The 13005-nt window shown below is 37.2% G+C and overlaps 1 protein-coding gene and 1 pseudogene across 3 annotated transcripts; both read left to right on the forward strand.

The window, feature by feature from the left end:
* The first annotated feature begins 488 nt into the window (after positions 1–488).
* On the forward strand, positions 489–11679 carry LOC104596831 (nascent polypeptide-associated complex subunit beta-like). 2 transcript variants are annotated; one of them, XM_010258147.3, is made up of 6 exons: positions 489–629; positions 3003–3070; positions 5437–5585; positions 5810–5866; positions 8274–8312; positions 10967–11679. In XM_010258147.3, the coding sequence occupies exons 2-6, from the start codon at positions 3003–3005 to the stop codon at positions 11119–11121; spliced, it is 468 nt and encodes a 155-aa protein (XP_010256449.1). In that variant the 5' UTR covers positions 489–629; the 3' UTR covers positions 11122–11679. The 2 variants fall into 2 exon arrangements, with proteins under 2 accessions (XP_010256449.1, XP_088743679.1); XM_088887553.1 differs by having other exon boundaries at positions 594–1326.
* Positions 558–4768, forward strand: LOC104596830 (small ribosomal subunit protein uS9-like; annotated as a pseudogene). Its single transcript, XR_016076201.1, has 3 exons — positions 558–629; positions 3003–3070; positions 3821–4768. The product of XR_016076201.1 is annotated as a small ribosomal subunit protein uS9-like (transcript).
* Positions 11680–13005: the final 1326 nt, after the last annotated feature.

Raw genomic sequence — 13005 nt, forward strand, 5'->3', positions numbered from 1 at the left:
GTTCTCTTGGTGTGAACGGTAAAGGATTCAAGTCTAAGAAAGCAAAGGCTGGATGCCTGGAAATTAAAAATGATTTGATGGATTAAAACTGATATTTTATATATCAGGAATTTTATATATAATATGCATATTTCTGAAATAAAGCTGAAATATGTATATATATATATATATATCCACAAATATATATCTGAAATATATATTAAAATTGAAATATATCCGATATATATATATATAATATCTGAAATATATTATATATATAATATATATCTAAGTCGGTTCGGTTTCGGTTTTCACACATAAAAATCGAAACCAAACCAAACCATCGGTTTATGTTTTTTTGTAATCGAAACCGACCGATGCCAAAGAAAAACCGGCCAACTCGGATTGGATCGGACCGGGTTGACCGGTTTGGGAACAGCCCTACTCATTGTTCATTGTAAAGGCATAGTAGGAAAATAAATAGTGTGTTTTGCAGAGACGGTTACTTGGTACTTGGATATAGTCATATAGCATAGGCAGAGAGGCTAGGGTTTGAGCGGTTCAATTTTCAGATAAGGGGTCGGGGTGCCCTTGTCATTGCAGGACCAGGGTTTTGCATCGAGCAAATTTTGAAGAGAACAACAGTTCAGGTTAAGCTCTACTGTGAGCCCTTCAAAAATGGTTTTTCAGTTTTTCTTTCTTGAAGATCCCCCATGTTCGTTTCGGTGATATCAGATTTCTGATTTGTCGTTGTTATTGGAACTTAGGTTTAAACTGATTATAGTTATAGCTTGATATTGCTTGATTGTTTGGACTATTCCTTCAGATGCAAATAATTGGGGAAAAGTTGCAGGTCGGTTAGGGTTTATCTGTTGGATCTTTTTCTAATAGACATTGCATGCTGTTGCATTCTTCAGTTTCGCTTGATATGTATGTCATCACCATGTGTATCTGTGTGGTTAAACGACTAACTTGGTTTCAAGTTTAGCCGGCGAATCTTTTGATATAACCTCCCTGTGTACGTGTGTGTGTGCTCATCTGATTTAACCTCCCTGTGTACGTGTGTGTGACAACTGACGAGGGATTTTTTGTGGGAGAGGAAAAGAAGCATCATTTAGTGAGGTGGGAACAGGTGTGTAAATCTACGGAGCGAGTTTGGGTAGTGGGTATCTAATTAAAAGGAATATACCTCTTTTAGGGAAGTGGCTTTGGAGATTTCCTATAGAGGAAGGCAGATATGGCACAAGGTCATTGGAAGCATTCATTGTAAATGTAGCAGACAATTGCTGGAATGCAAAACTTGAGTCTTACACTACTTCAAATTCCCCTTGGAAAGCAATCTCTGAGGTACTGCCTACCTTTCTCAATTTTATCCGTTTTGATGTGGGCTGTCAGCTGTGAGAATGGAGTCTTATTTTGGGGAGACCTCTGGCTTGGGGATCTACCACTCAAACCGCAATTTCCTATACTTTATTCATTAACAAACCTTAAGAATGAACCTGTTTCTAGATTTGGCTTGCCCTAAGAACGTGGCTTAAATTGGGACTTTGGTTTCAAAAAGGGTTTGAGGGATAATGAGTGTGAGTCACTTATCATCCTACTCTCACTTTTGGAAAAGGTCTTTTTGGATCAAAATCTCTTGGATGGTAGAGTTTGGTAACCCTCACCTGATGGCCCCTTCTCTTGTGCTTCCTTCTTTAACCTTTTCATCAATTCAAAACCTTTGGGGGTGAATTTCCCGGTGAGAGAGAGAAATTTGGTGCAAACCAATTCTTCCTGAAGCACATTCTCTTTGTTGGGAAATATTCATTGAAAAGATTAACACCTATGATATGCTATAGAAAAGAAGGCAAACAATCGCCTTTCTCCTCATGCGTCTCCTTTATAAGTCTAGTGGTGTGACTCTTCTTCATTTGCTAATCTCTTGTTCTTTTGTGACTTGTATTTGGGATCACATCCATTTTCTCTTTGGTTGTAGATGAGTTCCCCCACAAGATGTGGTTAGTTTATTTAAGTCTAGTTTCTTGAGGCAATAGAAGAAAAGGGGAAGATGCTCGTGGAGAATAAGAGCAACACTGGTATGGATTGCCTGGAAAGAAAGAAACCAATGGATTTTCCTAGAGAAAAGTAAATCTAAGGAGGAAGTGATTGAAATCATAAAGGTTAAATCTGCACATTGGGCAACAACAATGGAAATCTTCGTAGATGTCTCTACAAATGACTTATTATGGAAATGGGCTGAAGTGGTACAAACAGATACACACAAAGCAGTGAGAATGGAATGGAAACCTCCAGGCGAAATAAGCTGAAACTAAATTTTGATGCCACCTCTTTTGGCAATCAGGGGAGGGCAGGTATAGGGGGAGTCTTTAGAAACCATCAAGGAGCAGTATTGACCTTATTCTTGGGACCAATTGGATTTAGAGACTTGGTTAAGGATGGAATAGTGGCTCTCTTACAAGGACTAAAACTAGCAATGCAGTTAGGTGTTAGCGAGCTAGAAGTAGAGGGTGAATCTTTGTTGGTTATTTCTTGGGCAAAGCAAGTCAAACAGGGAGCAGATAAATCCATATTATTTTGGGCAATATTGTAATCTATAATAGCAAGAAAAGGGGGATGGCAAACCCAAATAGTGTGGACAAGCTGCTTTTCTAATGATTTTTTGGGCTATTTTGTAGCTAAAGCCATGTATTTATCTCAGACATTAATTAATGAGTTTATTTGCTGATAAAAAATGGTTACAGAACTTAGATGATGCAGAGGGATGTGGTACCTATTTGGAAATTTTTAGACCATAACATAACTGCATGCTATTTTCTGAAGATCTTGATTAGCCTTGTTGAACAACCTTCTCTTATTTTGGTTTTGGTTACCTGTTTTGCATTCTTGGTTTTCTTGAGCATTGGCCTTTTCTTTGTATGGATTCTGTTTGTCCCGTTACTTTTTTATTTAAAGTGCAAATACTTGTGATGTTTTAATATCATTAGGTTATTCCATTGCCCTGATACATTGTTCATTTGCAGATGAATCGTGAAAAACTTATGAAGATGGCTGGTGCAGTTCGCACCGGTGGAAAGGGTAGCATGCGAAGGTGTGTTTAATACTATTTTGTTTCTTACTATTCTTTCAAAATATGTTTGATGATCCTTAGAATTTAAAATTTAATCTTTTAAAATGAGGCCAGAGCAAACCAATTTGGTTAGTTAAATTCTTTTCTTGTGGAAGATTATTAACTTTCAGCATTTTATATTGAACAACTACAAATGGATTTGTGCTCTTCAATGAATAGGCCACCTCATGGATGGGTTGGTCTTCTCGAATTTGGTTGCCTATCCTACTTTTAATGCAGGCTATTTGTGAAATTTTGCCACTTGTCATATTACTTGGTTGTATGGTGCTATTTAAAAACAATAAACTTTCAGAAGTCTTGTTTCTTCCTTGTTAAGTGTCGTATTTTACGTAACTTTTGGATTTACTTGGCTTTCAATGTAAAGGAATTTGGTTTATCATGCCTGTTTTTAGACACTACTGTTTTTATATAATTTTTAATGTACTGCATGTTAGCAAATTTATTTTGTATAGAGCTTTCACATAGACTAATTTTCTAAGATTTAATACATATAACACATTATCAGCACTTGAATTTATTGATGTAAATGTTTCTGACAGCTATTAACAGTGATCTGCAATCCATTGTATTCACAACAGTTAGATGATTTGCTCATCTTCTTGACCTTCTAGTATTATAATGGGAAAACAGTTTCTTCCATAGAAGCACTGAATGCAAATTTTCCTTGAAGAATTCAATGAATGGTGCAAATGCCATGATGGTTTTTGGTAGGTACCCTTGTGTGGGCGTCTCACCTGAAAGCCATGACCTATGGCAACAAGGCACCTATCTAGGCAACTAGCTTCTACCTTGGAAATAAAGTGCCAGCCTTGGTGACAAATGATAAATAAGGTGCCTTATTATAATATTATTGATAATGCTACATTTGTTTTGGCTAAACAAGGAGTATATAGACATCATTTTTTCTCAATGTTAAAAGGGCGGTGGGTCTTTTTGTTGTTAAGGGTTCTATTCCTTACCGCTTCTCGTTGTATTCTCTTTTACTTTTAAGTTTTAATTAAATTCTTTGAGTTGCTGATAAAAGAAAACATGCTTTGCCATGTTGAGAGGAAATCTAATATTCTTAATAAAGAGAATTGGTACTTTTTTCAATTAACATGCATGCTCCATGGTATATAACACTAGGGAATAGTAGGGTTTAGAGAGGAGAGGACGGAGCATAGGTAAAAGAGAGAGAGAGAGAGAGGCAGAGAACAAGAGGGAAGGACCACATCCATGGCGACGTCGATAGAGTCCGTTCAATGTTTTGGCCGAAAGAAAACGGCCGTTGTCGTTACCTACTACAAGCGCAGGAGGGGCCTGACCAAGATTAATGGCTGTCCGATTGAGTAGGTGGAGCCGGAGATCCTCCATTATAAAGCTTTCGAGCCCATTCTTCTGCTTGGTAGGAACCGGTTCTCTGGTGTCGATATGTGAATCCGAGTAGAGAGGTGGTGGGCACACCTCACAGATATATGCAATTTGACAGAGCATTGCCAAGGCATTGGTTGCGTACTACCAGAAGTACATAGACGAACAGTCGAAGAAGGAAATCAAAGACGTTCTGGTGAGGTACGACTGAACACTGCTTGTTGCGGATCCTTGGTGTTGCAAGCCCAAGAAGTTCAGTGGGCGGGGTGCTCATGCGAGGTTCCAGAAATCATACCGTTGAAGAACGAGGTTTGTTGTTGGAGAGACTTCTCTTTCTGGAGTCGAATCATTGGCTTACTCTTTTTGGTTTGTGTCGGTTAGGGCTTCTATAAGGAGCGATCCAATGACATTATGCTATGGAGTTTGTTTGAGTTTGAAAATTTTGAACATTGGATGGTATAGTGCTTTAATTGTGTAATATTAGAGTTTAGAATTCAGTATAAAAAAACTAGGGAACTAGCAATTGTTTGGATTTTTATTTTATTAAATTCTTATCACTTACGCTTCGCCTAGATACCTGCTCGGCTGACTAGGTAACTAGGTGCCCCCACTGTTGCCCTGAATCACCTAGACTCCTTGACAACTATGTTCCCAGCTACCTCCTCCAAGAATTGGCTACATGGTCAGAAGTTCATATATTATCTTTAAAATCTATTGCAATTGCCTGTCAACTAACTGTCATTGATGGTAATGAATTGGGTTTAATGAAAGCTCTATGGTATTTGATTATTTGCCTTGGAAATTGAAACTGATTTATTTTTTTTGTTCATAACTCTCGGTTTCTTTTCTTTAGTTTTTGCAAATATCAGTTTATCTGCTGTAGACCTGTATCTAGTTTTTATACTTGTCTGTTGTGTTTATGAACCATGTATTATGCCTTTTTTTATAAGCACCATATATTATTCTTTTGGTTACAGAAAAAAGAAGGCGGTTCATAAGACTACAACCACAGATGACAAAAGGCTTCAAAGTACCCTGAAAAGAATAGGGGTGAATGCTATCCCTGCAATTGAGGAAGTCAACATTTTTAAGGATGATATAGTCATCCAGTTTTTGAACCCTAAAGGTAATACCTAATGTTCAAGAATGTGCTATATTCAGTTATGGGCCTGCCTCAATGCGTTTTTCTTGAGCCATTGATTTCCTTGATATAAGCCTCAAGGCATAAGCCTTCTGTGGTTTTTAAAATACTGGTGAGAACCCACCATGAAGTGGGCCTAAAAACATTTATCAACCATTGCCAATTTTTATGCTTTCTCATTCTAATACTTAACTTTTCTCCTATTTCAGTTCAAGCCTCGATTGCTGCCAACACTTGGGTTGTTAGTGGCTCTCCTCAGACAAAGAGTACTGTTTACTGCTCTCTTTATTTAGAACAATGCAATTTTGCCTTTTTTGAATTTCAGTATGTGCAAATATGTCATGAATTGATTCACAAGAATGGTGGTCATTCTTGGATATCTGTGCTAAGCCTAGTATTTTAGGTTGTTTAATTTTGTTACCGTACCCTGAAAATTGTGTTTGTGATATTCATGTCTGGTTAACACGATATATATTTATTGGAAAGATCAGGTACCATTTGTTTAAAAAAGGCTTTGCACACAAGATTCATGAGGCCAAACTACCTATAGAGTGAGTCATATTAGATGACCTATACAAAAGCAAACAACATAACAGGTATTCAAAAATAATATCAATCTCTTAAAATTAGTCCCAGGTCATCAAGAGGGGTATCTGCAAACTTCGCCCTCATGGAGAATCACAATCTAATACTAATATTGTTCCTCGTCAGTTCATCTTCGTGAGGGAATATCTGTGGAAGATCATTGCATTGCTGTCCATCCAAATTGTACCAGTGAGAATGGCCTTCCATGGAAGCCTGCCCTTCAAGTAACCAACTTGCCCATGGAAGAGAGCCTCCAATATTGTGTGCTGAAAACACCGGCACAATTACAGAACTCAGCCTTTGTGTTGGATTCCATGCCCCTCTTTTTTAGCTTTATCCTTGGTGAGACATTTGACTAATGCTGCAGTCCACACCAAGAAGGCGAGTTTTTATGGTACATTTGCTTTCCATTCAATTCTACTAGGGAAATCACAATGTTTAGGTTCTATAATCTGCCTCCTGATTGAGAAATATCCACTGTTTTCTCACATCCAGATGCTGTCAGTTGTCGTCATAATGTGCAGGTTGCTGACTTCCTCCAGCTTGCAGTCTTGAAGGTTTCTGTGAAATTTGGGTACCCAGAGTGCTCTATGAGCAGCAGACCTTTGCATCAAACGAGGCCTCCCCACTTTGAATTTTGCCTCAGCAGCAGAATCATTATGAACTTTTTCAATACTCTTCCAAGATGAGCAGCAAGGTTTATCTGAATATGGATCCCATCCTCCCCAACTAGAGCCGAACTTGGACATTTTTTTATTCCCTTTCCAAGGTGAGCTTTTAGGAAAGCTTACCTTGATTCCCTTTCCAACTGGAGCCTAATTCAGTTCTTGGAATGTCCTAGTTCCCAACCCAACAGCAGATTTAGGAAAGCACACCTCAATCCAAACATCAAGGTGAAACTTGGGCTCCTCTTTTCAAACTGAGCTTTTTGCCCTGTTTTGCTAGTTAGCCTAGTATTGGGAGGAGAAAAAGGTATTAAATTGGACGGTTAGTTAAAGTGCTTGTGATCAAGGTGAGCTTACCTCTTTTAGACAGGTAAGAGAAAGGCATTTGCTAGGGTACTTTTGAGCTTACCCCCTTTAGACAGGTACGGGTGTTCATGGGTCGATTTGAGTCATTTTCTTCAACTGACCTGACCTAGTCGGTTTACTTATTTATTAAACCGAAACCAACCGACCCTGAAGCAAAACTGACCCAAACATGAAGGGTCGGTTTTGGTCGGTTTATCGGTTTAGTCAGTTTTTATATATATTTTAAACTAAAACATCTATTTCTAAATATCTATTTATATTTAAGTTTATTTCTTTTTAGTTTTTATGCAAAATCAAAATATATATTTAAATCAATTAGTTTTTTTATGCAAAACTGATTTTTTTTGTCAATATATATTTAAATTTATACAAAACTGAATTAAATATTGTACCATTGTATTATATTTGTATTGGTTTTATGCTTTTAGTTTTTATTATAAATAACCATTTTTTTTCAAAGTTCAAACAAAACACAAATAAAATATACCAACATTTAACTTATAGGGTGGGGACTAATTAATAATTATTTTAACATATAGGATTGGTTTGGTTTGGTTTTGGTTTTCATGTATGAAAACTGAAACCAAACCAAGTTGTCAGTTTATTTTCTAATACAAATCGAAACCGACCGGTGGTTTTGAAAAACCGACCAACTCGGGTTGGGTCGGACCGGTTTGGTCGGTGGTCGGCTTGACATTTAATGTGAACACCCCTATAGAAAGGTAAAATGCCTTCCCAGATGCCAGTTTTATATCCACCTGCTCTACACTGGATCCCAAATTGAGCAAGATGATTGTTTAGCTCCCAATGGTATGCATAAATGTTTAATGGGGATTTTGTCTTTTGCTATTATTCATTCAATTCCAGAATGTGATCTGCTGGTACAATAAAATGGTTGTAATAATGCTTTCTGTTGGCTATGGCTGCTTAAATTTATTATTTATCCTTCTGTGAGTGAGGGGAGGGACCACCATCCTTACTTGTGGGCAAGCCATTATATGTTCTCTGTTTATTTTATATAGTTGCAGGAGCTATAATTTGATCTTTTCTATTACAGAATTGCAAGATATTCTCCCAGGGATTATCAACCAATTGGGTATGTGCCTTTTTTATCTTTTGTATTACAAATTCATGTGTTATTTGTCTAATGTTCTTTATGTCATGACTGCATTGAAAGTTGCTATTATTTAATTGATAACATTTAATTACAATCTTCCATGTTTCTATCCTTTGACATCCAGATACTGAACACCATACCAGTGTCTAACAGGATACATACCTGTATGTCACTGGCACTGCCTGGAATCTTCTATTGTATAAAGCATCAACTCTTTCAGAGCATATTTTATAGTACTGAGCGTTTTTAAATGTGTACATTTTTGTGTTTTAACAAATCATTGTAAAAAAGTTTGTGCATTTTAGAAGTATGATTAATTTGTACAAGTTACAAGTATTGAGAAATGACACTGTTGACCTATTTTACACAACAATTCAAATAGAAAATGTATTTTTTATTGATAAAAAATAAAGCAAATGAGATAGGTTTTTTTTTTCCTTTCTTCTCTTGAGTATAATTCCTCTGATTCTGTTGTCAATGCAGTTTGGATCCTTGGTGTGTTTCCAATTCAATAATTTGGATGTAAAATCTAAAATGTGGTTTCTCTTGTACAAGGGCTTCAAGCTTGATCTAAAATGAGAACCATGTTCTTGCATTGTTTGTTATGCCCACATGGTGTACTATGCAAAAACTAGTAAACTTGTATAAAAAAAGATTTGAGGCTTCAATGTAAACTAACCTCTTTGATAAAAAGAAAATGAAACCTCTCATATATCACTTAAGCATGTAGTGTGTGGAGCCGCCCTTCTTTTATGCTTTAACTTACAGCAAGCAAAGAGAAGATTTTGGACATTTGGACCAGTGTTTGAATGTCCCTTTTTTCGATAGGTATCTTTTCTTGTGCCCCTTTCAGTAACACTTCTGTACTTCAATGGGTGCTTGCACATATGGGGCAAGAAATGAAAGAGTGATAGCTCATCCAAAAGCTCTACTGTCAGACAACACTGATGTTGATAACTTGTGGAAATTTGATTTTGCTTTCTTCACATGCCTAGATGGTCCTCACTTTGGAGGTTGAATTGCATTTCAAGTGATTTTGCTTAGGTGGGGAAGAAACAAGAATGCACAAAGGAATGCATTTAGTTTAGAAGTGTTCATTTTCATGATGTTTTAACTTTCAAGAAGTCTATCTTTGTGAGAAATGAATTGTTAGAAAATAGGTATGCTGGTGATATAGGATGGGAATGAGAAAATGTCTCGTGATCTTCATATTGTGGGAAATAGAGGGAAATCAGATCTGTAATGGGATAAGGGGAAGAAAAGTAAAGGGGTCTCAGATCAAACATATTGGTGGGGGGAGTGAATTAGCACTTTTGCAAAGGAAAAAAGAGTAAAAGGGAGAGGAACATTACAAAACAACTCAATTAGAATATTATTATATAATAGAGGAAACATATTTATAGACTTTAGAGGGGGGATTGGCTACACCACTTGTTCACAAGCTCCTGGTCTCTGGTCATAGTTGTCAAAGTTCTTTCTGATGAGTAACAACAATGTGTTATTATTAAATCTACAATATAAAGTTATATGTTTGTGGCTACAACTTAGACATTGGGTTGGTGAATACATAAGCTGTATACCTACAGGGGTTCTCCACTATCAATGAATAAAGGATCCCCTCCCACCCCCTAAAACATGTCTTCTCTTTTCACCCCTTGTTTTGCCAATGCATTTGCAAACCCATTAGCTGATTTTTTTTGACAGATGACAATAAGCATTTTATAAATAATCAATCAAGATGGTTAGTTACACAATGAAAACTTCCACATTGAAGCTTGAGATGCAGCCTCTGAAGCAAAATATAATTACAATTAATCCCAAAATAATTGGTCCTTGCACATCCCTTGCTTAGCTAAAGAATTTGCCAATGGATTTGCTGATCTCCTTTCCATTGGAGACTCACCTTTAAATTTGAAGTTAGCCACTTGAATTTTCCCATGGCCCCCTTAAAGGACCAAGTTACATGCTCCGGTTCCTTCAGCTTTGTGATTACCAATTAGAATCACCTTCAATCAGCAATCTCCTAACATTCTGTTCTCTAGCAATCTGTACTCCTTGTAAAAGTGCTTGGACCTCCACACTATAGCATCCCCCACTCCAATAGGACCAGAGAATAGGGCAACAATCTGATCCTTTGCTAGAAAATGATTTATGTAGGTTACTTGGACCTTATAGTAACCATAGTAACCATTGTATGTGGATTAGTTGATCTTGAAGTTGAACTCAACTATATCTTCTTTGGCTTCTTGTGTACAAGTTGCAAACTCTGTATGTGGATTAGCTGAAATGTTTCATCCTGAAATCTCGTATCGATTTTGTAGTGAAACAAATGGATTGCAGTGGTTTAAACATGGGAGTGCAAATAGGTTGAGTGTAAATTCATGGTAGCTTATACTCTGAAACAATGATAAACTGTGGAATATGCACATTTAAATTTCCTGATGCTTAGCATTTTTTGTGGAGAATTTTAGATTTAAATCATGGTTTTACAGCAACATTTGGTTACCAGTTTATTATTCTTGCTTCTATTTGAATGTTGGTGTCAGATGTTTTCATTCTAGGGAGATGATCAATGTCTTCACTTTGTACTCGTGTGAATTTGCCTTTTTGATGGTTCCTCGTATAACTTACAGGACCAGATAACCTGGACAATCTGAGGCGGCTTGCAGAGCAGTTTCAGAAGCAGGCACCGGGAGAAGTTGCAACACAGGAAGATGATGATGAGGTCCCAGAACTTGTTGCGGGAGAGACATTTGAAGCTGCTGCTAACGAGGCTCCTCCCTCTTAGAGATGTCTTTGGGAAGCCTTCTGTTTGTTTTTATTAGTCGTATTACAAGCTAGTGGATTTAGTTTTAGCAACAGACCAGAATTGATATTGTTCACAAGACAAGCTCATGCAAATGGTATCTTCCATCACTAGTGTGCATCAAATTTTATGTCGTGTGGCAACTGGAAGGTGCTGGATCTCTTTTGGTACGGATGAAGAAGCAGAAGTTTTAGCAATTCTCAAAGCTGTCGGTGTCCAATGATCAGGCGTGGAACCAGATTGTCATCTTCTCCGACCCTTGCCAACCTTGTCTGCTTTATATACTGCTGGAGCAGATTGATTGGATGCGGTCAAGTCCTTAGCTAGGAATGCCCCTCCGGTTCTTTTTTATTAATGTAAATAGGGACACCTTAATATACCTGCTCACAAGTTAGCTAGCTCAATATGGCATATTTCTGAGAAGGCTTGGGTACATGCTCCTACTTGGTTACAGGACAATATGTATGTATATTTTGATCAGCGGATGGTATGAACTTTTAGTTATGAAAAACAGGCAGGTACTTGATTTTTCGGTCGTTATTTGTATTCCCAAATCTCTCCAATGATCCTTTTTCTTTGTGCAAAAACTTGAGCTTCACTGGAACTGCGATCTCTGGAAGTGATATTACATAGCTTGTTCGGATCAATGGGAAAAGAGCATACTAGTGCAAGACAAATGTGCTAGAGTGAGCGGTGCATTGTTCGCTGGACGAGGAATATAAATACTTAAATGGTCATAATAATAATAAGGGGAAATTCCCGATTAGTATCTTGCAAGGTTCAAAATATCGATATGCTGTATTGGGCGAATCGATATTCCTTTTGGTGGTTTTTTTTTTTAATATTTTTTTTCGCGAACTGGTTCAGGGGAGATGGTTTAGGTCTTTGCCACACCCTAAACCGGTTAGACCACTTATACACCTATAGGGGCGTATTAGTGAGGTGTTAGAATGATACGAGCTGATACGTGTCGATATTTTGAATCTTGGTATCTTTGGGCTTAGTGTTATTTTGGTCTCCGAACTTTAAAATGTGATAATTCAGTACCTGAACTTTTAAAACGTGTCAATCTAGTACTTGTAGTTAATCAGTTGTTGATCAGCCATTAAGTGGTATTTGAAAAATACACAAGTGCCCTTTAAGTGTTATTTAATTTTCTTTATCAACTATCTAAATGTTATAAAAAAGTAACAGTCTCAAATCCTTCCCTCTTCTATTTAAGAAAGTTGAGTCACATCTTAGTGGCCATTTTGGTGACCCCAACTTTCTGGAATAGAAGAAGCAATGATTTGGAATTATTAAATTTTTGTCAATTTTGGGATGGTTGATCAAGAAAATTAGATGACACTTGAAGGGCATTTGTGTTTTTTTCAAATGCCACTTAACAGCTAGTTAACAACTGGTTAACGATAGGTACTGGGTTGACACGTTTTGAAAGTTCAGGTACTGAATTTTCACTAGACCCAAAGTACAAGGTACTAATCGGGAATTTTCCCTAATAATAAAAAAAAAAACTGGATGTGTCAAAACTCTCTGACCAAGAGAAGAATATCCTCCAGAGTAGAGCATCTGACTCCACCTGTAGAGATGAGACATCTAGGTTCATTGTATGCATCATATCATGTCTGATTGGCAAGGTTTCTACAGTACTGACTCGGGAGAAGACATAGTCTCATTATAAGTTGTTGGGTCGTTATCTACCAAATGGATTCGACTATTGTACCGGAAAGGCATGGTATGGGAAAAACATACAACTGGTAAGGCATGATACCGGAAAAACTTATAACTGGTATCATAAAAGAGGTTACCAATTGCCCTTCAAAAAAAAAATTAAGAGGTTACCAATTGCCCTTCATCAAATTCATG

The sequence above is a fragment of the Nelumbo nucifera genome, chromosome 5, assembly GCF_055504915.1.
Source record: "Nelumbo nucifera cultivar China Antique chromosome 5, China Antique-T2T, whole genome shotgun sequence".
NCBI classification, from domain to species: Eukaryota; Viridiplantae; Streptophyta; class Magnoliopsida; order Proteales; family Nelumbonaceae; genus Nelumbo; species Nelumbo nucifera.